This window comes from Antechinus flavipes, chromosome 3, assembly GCF_016432865.1.
Source record: "Antechinus flavipes isolate AdamAnt ecotype Samford, QLD, Australia chromosome 3, AdamAnt_v2, whole genome shotgun sequence".
NCBI lineage: Eukaryota > Metazoa > Chordata > Mammalia > Dasyuromorphia > Dasyuridae > Antechinus > Antechinus flavipes.
Genome location: NC_067400.1, coordinates 624,497,366 through 624,514,326, shown reverse-complemented (window position 1 = coordinate 624,514,326; position 16,961 = coordinate 624,497,366). Strand labels below are relative to the sequence as shown.

Sequence of the window (16,961 nt, the reverse complement as noted above, 5' to 3'; positions counted from 1 at the left end):
GGGATCGGGAAGGCTTCGCATCGGAGGCCTGGGGCTGGGTGGCCTGTGTGAGGGGCCAGGCAGCCCTGCCCGGGGCTTCCTCGGCTGGGGGCTGAGATGGGCTGCCAGGCCTGAACTGGTCCTGGAAAGAAAGGAAAGGGGGGCAGGGCAGACCTGGGAACTAGAATCTGGAGCAAGGGAAGTGGTAAGGAAATGAATGCAGCTGTGGGAGCCAGGGTTCGGAAGGGGCACGGGGTGGGGGAGGCTGAGAAGCCCCCCACAATGTCCTGGCAGAGTCAGGCGGGTGGCAGGACCCTGTGGGTGCACGTGGGGCCGTCGCCGAGCGTCGGGCCGGGGGAGACGGGGTGAAGGGCCGCCTGCTGTTCCGCAAGCACAGAGGAAGGCCCTGGGGCTCCGGCTGCAGAGCCCTCAGGAGACTGCTCAGGGCCTCCTGGGTTCAGTGCCCAGAGATGATTGACTGGTGCAGGAGCGCCCAGAGAAAAGGGGGGTGAAGAAGAGCGGCCACACTTGGCAGTGCTCCGAGGAGGAAGGCCCTGGGCGCGCCGCAAGGAGCCGGGTGGGGCCTTGGAGGTTGGCGCTGAGAACGGAGCGGTGCCCACGAGAGCAGGGCCCAGAGCTAGGGCAGCAGGGCCTGGCACTTCCGGCCGGTCCGCCCGCTCGCCCCTTCTCTGGGGTCATGGTGCCCCCACTCAGCCTGTAGTCTCTCGGCCTGGTGCGGCGAATGTGGGAGAAGACGGAAGGCTGGTGTGTCATCCCTCCGGATCCTAGAGGTGCCCCCCTAGGAGGAGGAGGGACAGACCTGCCCGGGGCCAAGGCCTGTGTCCTGGCGGTCAGACCTAAGGGAGCAGGGGCCCGGCGCCCTCCTCGGAGGCTCACAGGCCGGTCGGTTCCCCTGCAGGGGGACTCGCCCTTGGAGAGCTCCCCAGCACAGACAGGCTGCCTTCTCTCCTCCCAGGATGACCCGTCACGGAAAGAACTGCACCGCGGGCGCGGTATACACATATCATGAGAAGAAAAAAGACACAGGTGATGGCAAAGGGGGCGGGGGCAGTTGGGGCACGGCCCTCCCCCTCGGGGTGGGGGCGACCTCGACCCGTGACCCCCAGGCCTCCATCTCCCCTTCCAGCGGCCTCAGGCTACGGAACCCAGAATGTGCGCCTGAGTCGGGACGCCGTCAAGGACTTTGACTGCTGCTGCCTCTCCCTGCAGCCCTGCCATGACCCCGTTGTCACGTAAGCCGGGGAAAGGGGGGCCCTTGTTCCTTCCAAAAAGCCGGCCCCGAGCCCAGGGCCCCTGCCCACGGGCACTTCCCTCAGGCCTCCTTGGCCTGGCCCGGCCCTCGCTGCCTCCATTCTCCTGGGGCTCGGGTCAGCAGATGGGCAGAAGGGTTGGCAGCAGGGGCACAGATGACAAAAAGCTAAAAGGAATCTGGAAGACCTCTTGGAGGAGGGGACCCTTGAGTTGAGCCTTGGGAGGGAGCCAGTGCATGGAGGTGGGAGCCGGGTGCATGGGTCCGGGTGGATTCTGGGAGGCTCTCTGAGCCCGGGCCGTCCCCGTCCTCGCCGGGGCCCTCCGCTCTGCTTGTCATAGTTCTTGGCGGGGCACTGCCCATGTTGTGGCCGGTGGGCGCCCCTGCCCGTGGCAGAGTGGGGCGTGGGGGTGGGCTCACCCTCGGGCGTCTCGGCTCGTGTCCTGGTGCCCGGATGGGAATGCTGGGTCTCCAGAGCGTTTCCTCCTCGTTCTGTGCTGACCCACCCCCGCGCCTTACAGCCCTGACGGCTTCCTGTATGAGCGGGAGGCGATCCTGGAATATATCCTGCACCAGAAGCGCGAAATTGCCCGGCAGATGAAGGTAAAGGGTCCTGACAGAGTGAGAAAAGGGGAAACCTGGGGGGCTCGGAGCCCCCCTGGCAACAGGATCAGTCCTCCCCTCCCCCCAGGCATATGAAAAGCAGCGAGGGGCGCAGCAGGAGGAACGGCGGGAGCTGAGCCGGGCGGCTGCCCAGGACCAGCTTCGGGGCTTTCTGGAGAAGGAGGCGGCCATCGTCAGCCGGCCCCTCAACCCTTTCACTCCTCGGACGGGGGCCGGCCCAGGTGAGGAAAGGCCACGGAACCCCCTGCTCCCTGCCCAGCAGGGCCAAGCGCCCCTGAACCCACCAAGAGATTCTCTTCTCTCCCAGGACCCAGCTCGACCCCGAGGCCGGGGACAAGGACAAGGACAAGGACAAAGCAAAGGAGTTACCCAGCTTCTGGATCCCATCGCTGACCCCGGAGGCTAAGGCCAGCAAGCTAGAAAAGCCGGTGAGAGAATCCTCCCCCGACCCACCCGACCCCCGTGCCGAGGGAGCCCCTGAACCCTCCTCTGAGTCCTTCTCTCCCGTGTCTCTGCATGTGGCGCGGGCAGTCACGCGTCGTGACGTGTCCGATGTCGGGAAAGCCCCTGCGCCTGTCGGACCTCATCTCCGTCCACTTCACGCCAGTGGACGGCTCCGTGGACCGGGTGGGGCTGATCACCCGCAGCGAGCGCTACGTCTGCGCGGTGACTCGGGACAGCCTGAGCAACTCCACCCCCTGCGCCGTCCTGCGGCCTTCGTGAGTCGGGGGCTTATCGGGTGGGGCGGGGCGGGGAGAGGCCCGCGGAGCCCCGTCTCACCACCTCCCCTCCCGCCTCTGCAGGGGGGCCGTCGTGACCGTGGAGTGCGTGGAGCGCCTGATCCGCAAGGACATGGTGGACCCCATCAGCGGGGCTCCGTTAACGGACAAGGACATCATCCCGCTGCAGAGGGTGAGCGCTCACCCAGGCCCGTCGCTGCCGCCCTTGCCCTCCTCCCTCTCCGGCCAAGGCCAGCCCCCGGCTCCGGGCACCCACCCCCGCCAGTAACCCCCCGTTTGTCTTCTTCCCTAGGGCGGCACGGGCTTCGCAGGTTCTGGGGTGCAGCTGGAGGCCAAGAAGTCCCGCCCCGTGATGCAGGCCTGAAGGGGCCTGGGGGGAGGGGGGCAAACAGGACTGTTGTGGATCGAGCAAATGGATAATAAAGGTGTTGGCCTCCGCTTCCCCGGCTCCCCGGCATCCCCCTGCCTGCGCCCCCAAAATAGGTCAGACTCGGAGAAGTTAAGGCCTCAGCTTTTATTGCAGCCCCTCCTTCCCCCATCCGTCCGCGTCCAGGCAGGGGCAGGGAGGGGAGAAGGCCAGTGGGGCCTTCCTGCAGGGATAGGGCTCCGATGTTCGGCCCGCTGGCACCTGGGCCCCGGTGCCCGTGCTAATGCCAGGCCTGCAGGGCTCGGGGTGGTGACTTGGAAAAACTGCCCCTCCCCCCGCATGTCCTCCAGAGAGGGAGAGCGTCTGGGATCCGCAGAAGATGCTCAGAGCCTCCAGTCAGGACCTCCGGGCCCTGGGTTCTCTCCCAGGAATCTGGGCTTCGGGGGCCAGGAACGGGGCGGGCAGGCCCAGGGGTCCCAGGGCCAGAGCCCGAGCTTTTCGTTTCCCCTTCGGGTCTCCATTGCCTAGCCAGGGGCTGGCACACGGTGCCCAAATGCTCATGGGTGATGGGCACTCATGCCTTCTCGTTGGGTGGGAGAGGGCGGAGGCAGGGCGAGAGCACGGGATTGAAAACGACATTTTGTAGCAGCGGTTCCCAAGTGCTGCTGGGAGGGGCTTGGCTCTGGGGGGCCGGGGTCGCCCCTGGGCTTGGGGCCGGGCAGCCAGGGCGGCAGGGGCTCAGAGCTCGTCGTGGTGCCGGGTCAGGTCCTCGCCGTAGTTGGTGGCCTGGCTGCCCACAAACATGTTCCAGTTGCCCAGGATCTCCTGCTTGCTCAGGCGTCCGTCCTGTGGGAAAGCTCCGTCAGGTGCCTGGCCGGGAGAAGTGGGAACTGGGAGACCCCGGCAGCCCCCAGCCCGGCCTCCCCGGGGCTCCCTACCTTGTCGGTGTCGCTCTCCTGCAGCAGGTGATTGGCTTCCACCAGCGGCTGGTCCTGGGCCGGGGGCAGCACCCAGTGGCCCACCTCACTCCCGTCCAAGTGCCCGTCCCCATTCAGGTCCCGAAAGTCTCGGAACTGCTGCCGTTCCGTCCGCACCCAGGCGGGCTCCTCGCCTCCGTCCGGCTCCGGGGAGTACAGGTCCGCTGGGCATGTGGGGAGACGGGCGAAGGGCGTCAGCCTCCCTGCGAGCCGGGGCAGCGGGTCCCTCCCCAAGGTGGAGCCCCCTCACCTATGTATTCGTCCACTTGCACGTAACCGTCTCCATTTCTGTCTAAATCCTCCAGGGTCTCCTGGGGGAAAAGGAGGAGCCAGGCTTGGGGGCCGCGGGGTCATAGACTTGGGACCAGGGGGGCCTGGGGGGGTCACCTTACCGGGGTCCCCCCTCCCAGAGGCGAGGAGTCAGGCCCAAGAAGGACCCGATGGGCCCAGGGAGGAAGAGGGGCGAGCAAATCCGGGCCCCCCAACAGACCCCCCAGAGGGAGGCCGGGGAGGGGCAGCGCCGCATCCTCACAGCAATGACGATGTCTCGCATGTGGGGGAACTCCTCCGGGTGCAGGAAGGCCGTGAACTCCTCCCTGGTGGCCTGCAAGTCGCCATCTTGGTCGGCCGCCCGGAATCGCCGCTCATCCCGGGCCAGGAGCTTCTTGTAGGTGTCTGCGTCCTCCACGTCAGAGAACTCCTCTCCTGGGGGCCGGAGGTCAGGAGGGGAGACCAAGTCAGGCGGGAGGAGGCGGGGCCAGGAGCTGGGGGAGGGACCCGGAGAGCCCGAGCAGAGGCCCTGGAGGCGGGGGCCCCGGGGAGCAGGGGCTGCTTTGGGCCATTGGGAGAAAGCCCCGGCCACAGATGCTAGATCCCGAGGCGCCGCGGGGGCTTCTGGTCCCCTCCCCCACTGGAGAGAGGAGTGCAGGGCTCCTTGCAGGGACTGGGGGGGGGGGGTCAGGAAAAAGGTTCAGAGGGGGCTGGGGGTTGTAGGAATCACCCCTTGTCAAGAGACTGGGGGAGGGGGCACTCCTCAAGGAGCCCCATCCTCAAGGTTCAAGGGAAATGGCAGACGGGGCCAGGAGGGAGGCCAGGATTGACTCGAGTCCTGCAACATTCAGGGGAACTTCCTGGCCTCGGCTACTCCCAAGGAAAAGAGGGGGTGGGGGCAGGGCCAGAGCGGGCCCATCCCCAAGGGGGGGAGGGGGCAGAGGCCGGAGACAGTGGGCACCGGGCAGGGGGGGCAGGGCCAGAGCGGGCCCATCCCCGAGGGAGGGCCGGGGCGGAGGCCGGAGACAGTGGGCACCGGGCAGGGGGGGCCTGGCGGCCCCAACGGTCACAGGCCAGGCCGCAGCGAGGGAGGGCGGGGGACCCCGGGCTCACCGGGCTGGTAGTGGCCGTAGGTGATGTTGCGCAGCTCCCCCCAGCCCACACGGCCGTCCCGGTCGGTGTCGTAGGTGTCCCAGGCCGAGGCGACCGAGTCTCGGATGTGGCGCTGCTGCGTGTGGGCGATCCAGGCCCGCAGTTCGTCCAGGGACACCCAGCCGTCGCCGTCGCCGTCTCGGTCCATCCGGTCCACGATCCGCCTGCAGTGGGGCCCGGGTGGGGGCGTCAGACGGCCGGCAGTGGCCTCAGAACCCCCCGCCACCCAGGTGGTACCTGGAGGTGCCCGGCTCCCAAAGGAAGCTGAGGGCTTTCGGGCTGGTGTTCACTTGGGCAGCGAATGGCTGCCCCGGCGGCCCCTCACCAAGCCCCAGCCCAGCCAAGGGGCCATCCTGAGCCGGCTGGGAGGGGGCCGCCCCCATCCCCCTTCTGCCCCTGCTCTCTGCTCCTGGCTGGGGGGGGTTGCCCCACATTGAGCCCAAGTCTGCCTCCCAGGAACCTCCTCCCTAACCCTGCCTCCCCCTGGCTAATCCTCCCACAAATCTTCCAAGCCCCCCCCCTTCTCTCCCCAGGGTAAACAGCCTCTCTTCTGCTGTTCCTTATATGGCACGAGGTGCTAACTTCCCCACCCCCACCCCCTCCGACCCATCCAAGATTTGGGATGGGAAGAACGGCCCAGGCCTGTGCGCCCCCCCCCCCCCCGTACCCCAGCCGAGCTTTGCTCTCCGCCGGGCTGAGCTGGTCAAACTCCCGAGCTGCCTCGCGGCCCAGGAAGGCCTCGTGGTCAAACTGGAAGTCCCCGTGGGCATCGTCGTGCTTGGCTTCGCTCAGCGGGGCCTGCTGGTGCACCCGGCTGGAATGAGGGGCCCCGGCGTCGGGGGGGGGCTTGCCCCACGCCCCTTTGCCCAGGGAGAGCCCCAGCAGCAGCAGCGACCACAGCCACGTCATCCCTGGGGGGAGAGGGCGAGCAGGTCAGGAGGTGGGGGGGGAGGGGACAGAACAGGAAAAGGACCAAGGGGGGGCGCAGAAGGGGGAGGAGGAGTGCAGAGAGGGTCTGAGGGACGGGGCCGCAGGGGCAGGGAGGGGGAGGGGGGTGACAGGAAGAACCCAGACAAGGTGTGGGGATGGAGGGGCAGACAAGGGGCTGCTGGGCCAGCAGCAGAGCAGTGAGTGGTTGGCCAGAGATGAGATGGAGACGCGAGGGAAGGGCTCTGAGATGGAGAAGGACCAGCTTAGGGACAGATGAGGAGAGACGAGTTGCTGAAGGGGCAATGGTGGCCAGAGGGAAGAAGTGGGAACTGGGAGTCTCCGGGGGGCAGATAGTGGGGGGGGGGGGCTAGGGCAATGGGGAAGCAGATGGCCTGGGCTCCTGAAGGGGGCTGGGGCGGGCAGGAGGGTGGGGACAGGGTGCAGTGAGAGGCCTGGGAGAGAGCTGGAGGGGCAAAGGCACATCCGGAGGCACCTAGAGGAGCTGCCTGTCTGCCAGGCCGAGAGGTGATCCAGTGGGAGGGGCTGTAGGAAGAGGGGGAAGGGGACAGGAGAGCCGGGGGATGGCCTTGGGGGCCCAAAGTGGGGCTGGAGGAAAGCTGAGTGTAGGCAGGCAAGCAAATAGGTCAGGACCCCCCCCCCCAGGGCTAGAAGATGGGCAGGGGCCCAGAGCTGGGGGTAATCAGAGGAGGGAGGCACAGACAGGGACTAGAAGATGGGGGGTCACAAGAGGTTGGGGTGGGGCACAGAGGCCCAAAAAGGGGCCGGCTCGGAGGTACACAGAAGCTCCAGCACAGGGCATAGAGGAGCCCCAGGGCCCGTGGGGGGGCAGGAGCAACGGACAGAAGTGCCCGGCGATGGAGACAAGGCGAGGGGCTGCAGAGATTACAAAGGAAGGAGGCCGGGGGGCTGAGGCTGGGGGATGGGGTGGCAGAGAGGGGCTGGGACCCAGCCCCCGAAAGAGGATAAGGTTGGGGGCGCGGGGAGGATGGAGAATGGGCAGGGGCCCAGAGAGGGGCTGCCTGAGGGTTGCACTGGGGAGAGTGGGGTACGGGGCCCGCGCCCCACTTGGTCCTCACCACCCCGGCCCGGCCCGTCCCGTCCCGTCCCTCGGTCCTGGATCAGAGGCAGCTCAGCGCCCCGCTCCCTCCTTTCATCCCCCCCGCCCGGATTGCTGGCTCCTCGTGGCCCCGCCTCCCGGCCAATCCCAACGCGCAGGCCCCAGGTGGAGGCGGGGCCTCCCCCTTCTCGGGCGCTCGTTGGGTTCGCGGCGCCACGTCCTCAGGGTGGGAGCCGAGGGGCGGGGGCGGAGCGGGGGTTGGGAGCTTGAGTGGCGTCAGTCTACAATGCCTTCGGAGGGCTCGGGAAACTACAACTCCCAGCAGCCCCGGCCGGGCCGCAGCAGGCGGGGGTGGGCGGGCCGAGCGCTAAGGGTCCCAGCCGCAGCAAGTCAGCGGCCGGGTAGACGCTGGGAAGAACTTCCCCGAGAAGGATGCCCCCCCATTCGGTGAATGCACCTCGCACCCCCAAACACAACGCGGAAGAAAAGGAGACTGTGGAGATGGGGACCCAACATCTTGTTTTGTTTGGGAGAGAGAAACATATCGACATTTCTGCACTGTCAGAAGGGAAATCCCAGAGGGCTGCCCGGAGCGGGCCAGGGTGGGCAGGGGCCGGGACTTCTTCCGGAGATCGAGCTGCCTCCAGACACAACCCCCAGCCAGGCGGAAGGATGTCGCCCCTCCCCCCGGGAGGGAGCGGGGTCGCAGCAGACAGGCAGGACGCCAGATGCTCAAGAGCTGGGGTCCTGGGCAGAGCCGGGGGCTGAGAGCAGGGCCCCCACGTCGTCTCCCGCACGCCGCCGCCGGAAAATCCACGGAGCTGACGTGAGCAAGAGAGAAAAGAAGGCACCGGGATGAGGGGGAGGCTGCCGGCCCTCCCTGCCCCTGTCAATCCCGGGCCACGGCTTACCTGGACGGCCCCCCCTCTTCCTATAGATCACGCAGGCCACCACGGCTGCCAGACACGCCAGGAAGAGCAAGGAGCCTGCCACCAGACTGACTCGGATGGGCAGAGGGAGTCTGCCAGGGGTCTCTGCAGGGGGAAGGGGGGGTCAGTGGGCGTGGAGAGAGCTTTCGGGATGGGGCCGAGGAGCCCGTGGCCCTAGGGGACCCCTGCTCTTACCAAAGTTCACGGTGATGGAGCCGGTCAGAGCAGGGTGTTGGACCGTGCAGCTGTAGAGGGCCTCATCCCCGGCGGGGACTTGCAGGGTGCCCCGCGAGTGGAAGGTGCCGTCTCCATTGGGCCATGGCTCCAACCGGGGCGACAGCTCTGTCACCGGCTTCCCCTCCCGGAGGAATTTCAACTCCAGGTCGGGTGGGAAGAAGAAGAAGGCCTGGCAACTGAGCGTGGACAGGGCGGCCCCCGGCCCGGGGAGGCTTCCAGCTCGCACCTCCGGGGCCTCTGAGGGAAAAACGCCGGGGTCAGGGGCGCCCCCCGGGGCCAGCCTCCGGCACCTGAGTGATGGGACTGAGGGCCTGCCTTCCTCCGGCTCACTTCAGTGAGGGGACTGGAACGATCACTGCGGCCTCCAGGGGGCGCCAGAGAGCACAGGGTGGCCAGGGCCTCAGACTGGTCCTCCGGAACTTTAGCCCTCAGACCCTTGGTACCGGGACCCCCGGCCCGTGCCCTGCGGGCCCCAGTGTCCTCTTCTGCTAATGAGCTGGGGAGGGAAATGGCCACAGCCCGGGGCTTTGCCAAGGAAGCCCCGACTGGGTCGCCCACATGGGACCGGCCTGAAATGGCCTCCTCCGGTCCGTGATCCCGCCCCAGCTCCGGGGCCTCCCCAGGAGATCCCACGCTCCCGGGGCCGCCTCTTTCCCCACTACGGGGCGGGGTCTCTTCCTCGGCCCTGGTCCCACGTTCCGGGTCCACCTCTAGGGTCCCGGGCCCGGCAGGGAGTCGGGGGACTTGGGACCGCTCTCCCCCGGCCCGGCCGCCGCCAGCTGCTCCCATACCTTTCCACTGGAAGTTGTGCTTGCCCCTCTGCAGGTGGCTCTTGAGTCTCTGGGGGCAGCTGATGAGGAGGAACTCCGCCGCCTTCTCGGCCAGCTTGCTCTCGTTCAGCCAGTTATTCCTCACATTGGAGGCCTCCGCGCCGTGTCCGAACCAATCTCTTCTCGTGGGGTCAAAGGTCAGGAGGTCCACCCCATCCAGGGCAAATCGAGCCGTCGGCTGAGATGAGTTGTCGGGCTTCAGCTGGCAGCCCACCAGGCCCTGGAAAATCTGGGCCCCTAGCGAAGGCCCCAGAGAAGGCCGTGAGGCAGGGAGCCCCTTCCTACCCAGGAGCCCCCTCCAGCCCAGCCCGGAGACCCTCCAACCTCACCCTCCTTAGACACCCTTAAGGCTTCCTGCAGCAACCGTTCTTGCTTCTTCAGGTACCACGTCTCCTCCTCCCAAAACCAGGCTTCCTGCGACTCCCAGCGCCAGGCCCCCCAAGGCTCGGCATTGCCACCCGAGCTGTAGGTCAGGAAGAGCTGGGGGCCCAGCCATCCCGAGCCCCAGAACTTGGGGGTCCCCCGAGGGGCACTTGACACTGCAGTGAGCCGGTAGAATAAGGATGGCGTCCCTGCCGGTGCAAGCCCAGGTCCCAGGGACCCACGGGGGCAGCCAGAGAAGGCCAGGCCGACCAGTATCGGGGAGAGACGGGGAGAAGAAACGATCAGCGATGGCCAGGAGAGACAGGGAAGGGGGAGGGGGTATACGGACAGCGGGGGGCCTGCGATGGCCCGCCACCCAAATCTGCCGCCCAAGCCTCCGGGTTCCCTCCCTTCCTCCCTCACCTGCACTCAACACCCTCAGCAAGGGGAGCAACAGCAGCACCAGGAAGGGGAGATTCTGGGGCTTAGGAGAGGGACTTCCCATTCTGAGACCTGAGGAGAGAAACCGAGTCACAGACGCACAGGGATCCAGCTACTGGCCAGAACCAGCGTCCTCACGGGAGGGACCCTCCAAAGAGCCCCTGCAGGAAAGCATGGCTCCCCGCCCCCACCCCCAGGGAGGCCACAAGTGTCCCGAGCTCTCCCCCGGGAGAACCCCACGGCCTCTGCCCTGCCCTCCCCACTTGCCACAGGAGGATCCGAGAGCCCGGCCACGCCCCCAGGACCCTCGGCCCCCGTCTTCTCCCTCCTGCTCTGGCAGCCGGACTCCCCGCCCCCTCGGGGCACTCCGAAGTCCGCGTCGGGCCGCGCTGCCCGGTCCGCCCGCCTCGCTCACGCTGGCCAAGGACTCTCGTGACAGACCTCGGGCACTTCCCCTACTGCGCCCGCTTCCCCCACACCCAGCCCACCCTGGCTGGAGCTCCGGCCTCTCCTGCTTCCGTTCTACTCCAGCTCCATCTGCGCCGGGCCCCCCACCCCCGCCCCGCCTCCGTTCCGGGAATGGCCCCTGGCCCACTTCCCCTCTCGGAGTGGGCGGAGACCGGCGAAAATTGCCCATCCAGGCTAAAATTGCCCTGCCCCCGCTAACGTCCCGTACGGCGCGAGGGAGCGGGGCACGGAGGGACAACTGCGCGCCCAAGGTCAAAGGGCCAGCCTCGCCCGTCGGGCTGCCGGCCCTGCCCCCCTGCCGGGCGCCTCGGCGCTGCGGGGGCGGGGCGGGGGGCTCGGTCAGGCCTTCCGCGGGGCTGGTGGGATTGGGGCCCGCTGTCTACTTTTTCCGTGGGAGGGGGCGGGGAGTGAGGGGGAGTCCGGGGAACTAGCAGGGGAACGGGCTGGGCTTCCACCGGACCCGCCCCCTCTGGCCCCGTGGGACTCCAAGTCCCAAAAACATCGGGGCGGGGCCAAGAGCGCGCCCTACTCCCGAGGTAAATAAGCAGCCTCGAGGGGCGGGGCAGCAGCTTCGGCGGAAACACCTGCTGGGAGGGGCCTCGGCGCTCCCGGGACGGCCCCCTCCGGACAGCGCCCAGGGACGGGGGCTGCGCCCCGAGTTGGCGACCCCGTTAGTGGGGGCAGGGGCCTCGAGGCCCAGTGCTTAACCGGTGCTGGGCATAGAGTAGGCGCTTAATCAATGTTTGATCCAACGACTGACTCGTTGGCACCGCTTTGATTTGCCTTTCCACATGGCCCTGCCCACCCCCCGTCCCCGGTACTGTTCTCCCCTCCCCCAGCTCCGCCGTCCGTTGGACCTTTTTAACTTGGTACCACTCCTGAAGGCCGGACACCAGACACAGCTGCCAACTTCCAAACCGGAAGGAAAAGTAACCGGGAGTAACGAGCAAAAGACGTTAAAATACAAGAGAACGGAGATGAGGCGGATCTGTGGCTTTCTAAATGAGCAAAAGTAACCGGGAATAATGAGCAAAAGAAATTTCCTAAAAATACAATAGAACAGAGATCATGTGACTATGTGGTTTTTCTAAGTCAATGAGCAAAAGTAACGGGAATAATGAGCAAATTGGTAAAACTGCGATAGAACAGAGATCATGTGGCTGTGGCTTTCTAAGTCAATGAGCAAAAGTAAGGGAATAATTAACAGAAGAAAATAGAAGAGAACCATGTGGATCTGTGGCTTTCTTGGACTCCTCTCGGAGGATGACCTCCCTGCCATAGAACCCAAACCAGAGCTGGTGACCGCCCCCCCTCCGCCTGTCTTCCACACTTTCCTGCTCGTTATCACCTTCTCCACCTTCTCCACCCAATCAGCCCCTGCTCCTACTGGCTCGGCCATTTTCCGCCTCTTTTGCCAAATCTTGCCACCTTTCCCCCATCTCGGGCATCGTCCCCTTCTGGAAACTCACGCAGCTCCCGCCCTAGCTCAGCGTCTCATTACCCTTTCCCCAGACCACCGGGCCATGGATCTGCCGGACTTGAAGTGACAAAAGCCCGAGTTCAAATCCAGCCTCAAACCCTAGTCTGTGTGACGTGGGGCACTTCACTTCTACCTCAGTTTCCTCCGCTATACATTTGTTTAAACTATAAAACGGTGCTAACTGGTCTCTTGTCTTTTGTCCCACTGCCCAAGGGATTTTCCTTAAAAAAAACCTCCAGCGACTCCCTCCTCCCTGTAGAGTCCAATGGGAAGCCCACTGTGCCATCTAGCCTTTCCTAACCTGGTCCAAATCTGCCTTTCCAATCTTCTTCCCCTTCACCCGCTTCTTGAACCCTCCAGTTCAGCTCAGCAGATCCTGCCTCCTCCCCGAGCCTCCCCCGCCTCACCTCAGCTTCCTTCAAGACCCCGAGAGCTTCGCCTTCCACAGGAGAGCTTCCCCGTCCAGGGGAGGGGATGGCGGAGCTGCTGCTGCTCCTCCTCTCGGTCCGACTCCGAGCCTCCCTCCCAGGAAAAGCAGCCGGCCTTCGGTGGGAGAAATGTCAGCGAGGGAGCCCGGCCCACGCGGGGACAGCTGCAGCGGCAGGATTTCTTCTTTTTTTTGCTCACATCAGGAAGGCTTAAATCCGCCTCCTCGCAGCTTCCCGCATTGCCCCATCCTTCTTCCCCACAACCAAGGAAGCCCCAGGAACTGGCCCATTGAAAGTGGATGGGCTCATCTCCTCTAGCACTCAGACCCCAGGCCCCCCCGGGGGGAAGCAGCCTCCGGGGTCTGCTCCGAGTTCTAGTTTGGTTTGTTTCGCACCCGTGTCCCACTCTTGGCGACCCCGTCCAGGGCTTTCTTGGCACATACTGGCCCGATTTACCATTTGCGTCTGTAGCTCATTTTACAGACGAGGAAAGGGAGACAAAGGGGGGGAAGGGGCTCGCTCGGGGTCCCGCGGCTAGGAATTGAGGCCGGTTTGGACCGGAGAAGGGGAGTCTCCCGGACTTCCCCGCCTGGCGTCCCTGTGTCCTGTACAAGGGTGGGAGGGAGGAGCAGAACCAAGAGCAGGCCACGGGGAGGCCACGGGGAGGCCACAGGGGAGGCCACCGGGGAGGCCTCGGAGGCTACTGGGAGGCCACAGGGGAGGCCACGGGGAGGCCACGGGGGAGGCCACCGGGGAGGCCACAGGGGAGGCCTCGGAGGCTACTGGGAGGCCACAGGGGAGGCCACGGGGAGGCCACGGGGAGGCCACGGAGAGGCCACAGGAGAGGCCACGGGGAGGCCACGGGGAGGCCATGGGGAGGCCACAGGAGAGGCCACAGGAGAGGCCACGGGAGAGGCCACGGGGAGGCCACAGGAGAGGCCACAGGGGAGCCCTCGGCGGCTACTGGGAGGCAGGCTGCCACTGGGTAATTATCCAGCAAGGGAGTGGGATGGAATTTGGCCACCAGGTGGAGCTGTACTCCACCCACCTGCGGATGGAGGGGGCGGGGGGGGGGGGGGGGGCGGCCCTCCCAGTGACTTGGCTGCCTCTGCCCGCTCCACTGTCCCAACTGGACTCGGTGGTTCCGGAGTGAGGCCGGTGACTGCGGGGCCCTCCCGTACTTGGATCCACATCACTCGCGTGTCCGGGTCCCCCCTTCCCATTGTCATGGCCCCCTTCTAGAAGGAAGAACGGACTGCGAGCCAATGGGGTGAGACTGTGCTGCCATCACGGGGGCCTCGGCTCTTCCCACTGAGCCGGCCACCGGCCGAGGCATCCCATGGACTGACAGACGCGGCCGCCCCAAGGCCGATGGGGACCGAACGTGGGTGGGAGCCGAGGCGCCCCCGGATCCTCTGCTTTTAGCTTCCAACTAGCTGCAGTTCTCAGCCTTCACCCAATCTTGTGCTCCTGCTTTTTCCTCCCTCCCCGAGACAACACGCAATCGTGTGCAAGCCTTCCATGTGCATTTCCACAAGTACCCCGCGGCGGGAGAAAAATCAGATTAAAGGGGAGAATGAGAAAGGAAAAGCAACAAAAGGGCAAAGGCCCTGAGGTGACCCAGGAGGCCCCTGGCTTCTCCCAGGCCCACCCGGCCCCGTCTCTCCCGGGCCCAGCCGGCTCTCGCCACCACAAGCCTTTTGGAACACACCGGAAGCACCTCCTTGCTCCAGTCCGTCCGTCCCCATTGAGCGGGACAGGATCTTGCTGTTGCCGAGTTCTCTTGCCGGAGGTTAAGGGTTTTTATGGGAAGAGGAACCCGCCTCACTTGGGAAATCACAGCTCTGGCCAAGGAAAAGTCCCAGCGCCGGGAATCACGGCCTCCTACCCCCAAACTCCCCGGGCCCTGCCGGGGTCTCGCCTGCTTCCAGGCACCCAGTGCACAGCCCCCGCTCGCCCCGTCCCCCTCCCGCCTTCGCGGACTCCCTGAGCCACCGAGTTCCTACAGTTGCTCAGGAGCCTCTTCGAGAACCTTCCAAATTTGTTTCCTTAAAAACCTCTTTCCCGGGACCTGTACATGCCAAAATGTTTGTAGCAGCCCTGTTTGTAGTGGCTAGAAGCTGGAAAATGAATGGATGCCCATCCATTGGAGAATGGCTGGGTAAATTGTGGTATATGAATGTTATGGAATATTATTGCTCTGTAAGGAATGACCAGCAGGATGAATACAGAGAGGACTGGCGAGACTTACATGAACTGATGCTAAGTGAAATGAGCAGAACCAGGAGATCATTATACACTTCGACAACGATATTGTATGAGGACATATTTTGATGGAAGTGGATTTCTTTGACAAAGAGACCTGAGTTTCAATTGATAAATGACGGACAAAAGCAGCTACACCCAAAGAAAGAACACTGGGAAACGAATGTGAACTATTTGCATTTTTGTTTTTCTTCCCGGGTTATTTATACCTTCTGAATCCAATTCTCCCTATGCAACAAGAGAACTGTTCGGTTCTGCAAACATATATTGTATCTAGGATATACTGCAACATATTTAACATATAAAGGACTGCTTGCCATCTAGGGGAGGGGGTGGAGGGAGGGAGGGGAAAAAAATTGGAAAAGAAACGAGTGCAAGGGATAATGTTGTCAATATAAAGTAATCATTAAATAAAAATTTAAAAAAAAAAAAAAAAAAAAAACCTCTTTCCCAAGAGTTGTTCTGGCGTCACCTTCCCTCTCCCCTCGCGGCCTCCCGCCCCCCGGCCCCCGGCCCCAACCACTGCACAGCCCTCGCCACAGACACAAATAAAGAGGAAAACGGCGGCAGCCTCCAAGGGCGACGCCCACCTCACCCTGGGCCCGCACCCAGAGCCCCCTCCCGCCGGCTCTTCCTCCTTCTTGGGAACCAAGGCTGGGCTATTTTTATGCGCCTGCATCTTCTGGTTTTTCTGGGTACTTTCCAGCCGGCGCCGCGGCAGGACCCTTTTCCTTCCCCCCACGGCACCTCCGAGCCCCCTCCTCGCCCCCTCCCGCCCCTTGACCTCGGTGCCTCCCGAGCCCCTGCCTGGGAGAGCCGGGGCTCCTCTCTGCAGCAGTTAGCCACCGTGCCCAGCACACCCTCGGCGCTTAATAAATGCTCACCAGGATGCTCCCCTTGGGAGTGGTGTCCCAGGAAGCCTCCTTTCCCCCTCGGCCGGGCTCCCGCTCCTGGAGCAGAAGGGGCCTGCAGGCCATCTCGGGCCCACCGAGGATTGGGGAGGCTCCAGCCCGCGCCCTGCCCGCCCCCAGCTCTGGGCCCGAGGGTGAGCGCTGGCCGGCCAGGTTCATGCCCCCGGAGAAAGTGGGCACAGGAGCCCGGCCCCAGGCGTGGTCCCCGCTCTCCCCCAGAGCTCCTCCCCTTTGCTCCCCCGTGGACGCTCCAGGCCCCTGCCTTCCATTCCCAGGATGCTCTCTGGCCGGAGAGCGCAGGGAGGGCTCGCCACTGGCCAGCGGGAGGACCAGGAGAGCGGGCTGGAACACCTGCCAGAACAGCTTCCCGGCCTGGGCCGAGGGTCCCCACAACAGGACCCCAAGCAGAGCCGCCCCCCACTGGGCAGCGAGCAGGGTGCCAGTCACTCTGGATCCCACAACTGCCCCAGGCCCTACGGTGACCACAGCTGCTTCATAGACAAAGGGGCTGGATTTGAACTCTGGTCCCTGGGGGAAGGGCGGTTCCCCCCCCCCCCTCGTGGGCGCCTGATGGGGGTAGAGTCCAGGAGGGGGACTCCCACAATGTGCCCGCTGGCCACCGAGAGCCCATCCCAGCTGGGCCCGGGGGCGCTGCCCTGGAGGCCGGCCAGCGAAACCTTCCCCCGGCCTCCTCGGGTCCCCCTCACTGGAGCCCCTTTGCGAGGACAGAAGGGTGGGGTCTCCCCTGCCCAGGATCCTGGGTGGGGGCCAAGAGCACTTCCTGTTGCTCGCTGGGCTTTGATGTGGCCCCTGGGTTTCCTCTCACAGGAACCTGCCACACCCCCACCCTGGGCGGGCGCTGCCGGCGATTGGTGGGGGGCTGCTTTAAAGCTCCCCCGTGCCAGCAGCAGCAGCAGCCGCCCAGCCCGTCTGCCGGTCCCGGAGCCCCTTCTCCCAACCCTCGTACCAGAGTCCATCGGAGACCCGGTACGGGCTGTGGGGGATGGGGAGTCGGGGGTAAGCCGCTCGAGCCAGAGGAGGACCCCCGGGGAGCTGCCGTCTCCCCGGCCCCTCCGGGTTCTTCCAAAGGCGCCCTTCCTGCCGCCGTGAGGGGGGCCTGGGGCGGGGCCGGGCAGACGCCCCCCAACTCCACAGGAGCCAGAAGAGCGCAGGCCCTTTGCATCCTTGCTGGGGTTTGACTGAGCCCGAGACCCCACAACTG

At 65.3% G+C, this 16,961-nt stretch overlaps 4 protein-coding genes across 6 annotated transcripts in view; 1 reads left to right on the top strand and 3 right to left on the bottom strand.

Moving 5' to 3' along the window:
* Positions 1-753, bottom strand: part of PRRG2 (proline rich and Gla domain 2) — a 10,828-nt gene extending 10,075 nt beyond the window's left edge. Inside the window, exons 1-2 of the mRNA XM_051990935.1 lie at positions 508-753; positions 1-121 (exon numbers count right to left, since the gene is read on the bottom strand). The exon at positions 1-121 is cut by the window's left edge and continues 3 nt beyond it. Of these exons, the coding sequence (XP_051846895.1) occupies positions 1-121; positions 508-753 (367 nt within the window). The remainder of the gene's footprint in view (positions 122-507) is intronic.
* The window catches only part of NOSIP (nitric oxide synthase interacting protein), a 6,836-nt gene extending 3,784 nt beyond the window's left edge, over positions 1-3,052 (top strand). The window contains 9 exon segments of the mRNA XM_051989804.1: positions 956-1,026; positions 1,127-1,232; positions 1,771-1,852; positions 1,941-2,094; positions 2,181-2,215; positions 2,218-2,301; positions 2,405-2,592; positions 2,677-2,785; positions 2,906-3,052. Coding sequence (XP_051845764.1) covers positions 957-1,026; positions 1,127-1,232; positions 1,771-1,852; positions 1,941-2,094; positions 2,181-2,215; positions 2,218-2,301; positions 2,405-2,592; positions 2,677-2,785; positions 2,906-2,977 — 900 coding nt within the window. The 5' untranslated portion in view covers position 956 and the 3' untranslated portion in view covers positions 2,978-3,052.
* A 60-nt stretch (positions 3,053-3,112) lies between these two features.
* On the bottom strand, positions 3,113-7,437 carry RCN3 (reticulocalbin 3). The gene is made up of 7 exons (XM_051989808.1): positions 7,407-7,437; positions 6,047-6,290; positions 5,341-5,543; positions 4,490-4,662; positions 4,208-4,268; positions 3,919-4,121; positions 3,113-3,826 (listed from the first exon to the last, which is right to left on the bottom strand). Exons 2-7 carry the CDS (start codon positions 6,286-6,288, stop codon positions 3,719-3,721), a joined length of 990 nt encoding a protein of 329 aa, XP_051845768.1. The 5' UTR covers positions 6,289-6,290; positions 7,407-7,437; the 3' UTR covers positions 3,113-3,718.
* A 450-nt stretch (positions 7,438-7,887) lies between these two features.
* On the bottom strand, positions 7,888-10,791 carry FCGRT (Fc gamma receptor and transporter). 3 transcript variants are annotated; one of them, XM_051989801.1, is made up of 7 exons: positions 10,676-10,791; positions 10,170-10,259; positions 9,713-9,955; positions 9,345-9,620; positions 8,512-8,790; positions 8,299-8,421; positions 7,888-8,208 (listed from the first exon to the last, which is right to left on the bottom strand). In XM_051989801.1, exons 2-7 carry the CDS (start codon positions 10,249-10,251, stop codon positions 8,120-8,122), a joined length of 1,092 nt encoding a protein of 363 aa, XP_051845761.1. In that variant the 5' UTR covers positions 10,252-10,259; positions 10,676-10,791; the 3' UTR covers positions 7,888-8,119. The 3 variants fall into 3 exon arrangements, with proteins under 3 accessions (XP_051845761.1, XP_051845763.1, XP_051845762.1); XM_051989803.1 differs by having other exon boundaries at positions 9,713-9,922; positions 10,676-10,790; XM_051989802.1 differs by lacking the exon at positions 10,676-10,791 and having other exon boundaries at positions 10,170-10,382.
* Between the last annotated feature and the right edge of the window lie 6,170 nt (positions 10,792-16,961).

What these genes read in the sequence shown, in the direction of transcription:
- RCN3 (XM_051989808.1), bottom strand. Translation starts at nt 6,288, where the DNA reads ATGACGTGGCTGTGGTCGCTGCTGCTGCTGGGGCTCTCCCTGGGCAAA. An exon ending in CTACGGCCACTACCAGCCCG is followed by an intron (nt 4,663 to 5,340) that starts GTGAGCCCGGGG and finishes TCCGGCCCCCAG; the next exon opens with GAGAGGAGTTCTCTGACGTG. An exon ending in TGCGAGACATCGTCATTGCT is followed by an intron (nt 4,269 to 4,489) that starts GTGAGGATGCGG and finishes CTTTTCCCCCAG; the next exon opens with GAGACCCTGGAGGATTTAGA.
- FCGRT (XM_051989801.1), bottom strand. Translation starts at nt 10,251, where the DNA reads ATGGGAAGTCCCTCTCCTAAGCCCCAGAATCTCCCCTTCCTGGTGCTG. An exon ending in CTTAAGGGTGTCTAAGGAGG is followed by an intron (nt 9,621 to 9,712) that starts GTGAGGTTGGAG and finishes GGCCTTCGCTAG; the next exon opens with GGGCCCAGATTTTCCAGGGC. An exon ending in CTCCATCACCGTGAACTTTG is followed by an intron (nt 8,422 to 8,511) that starts GTAAGAGCAGGG and finishes TTCCCCCTGCAG; the next exon opens with AGACCCCTGGCAGACTCCCT.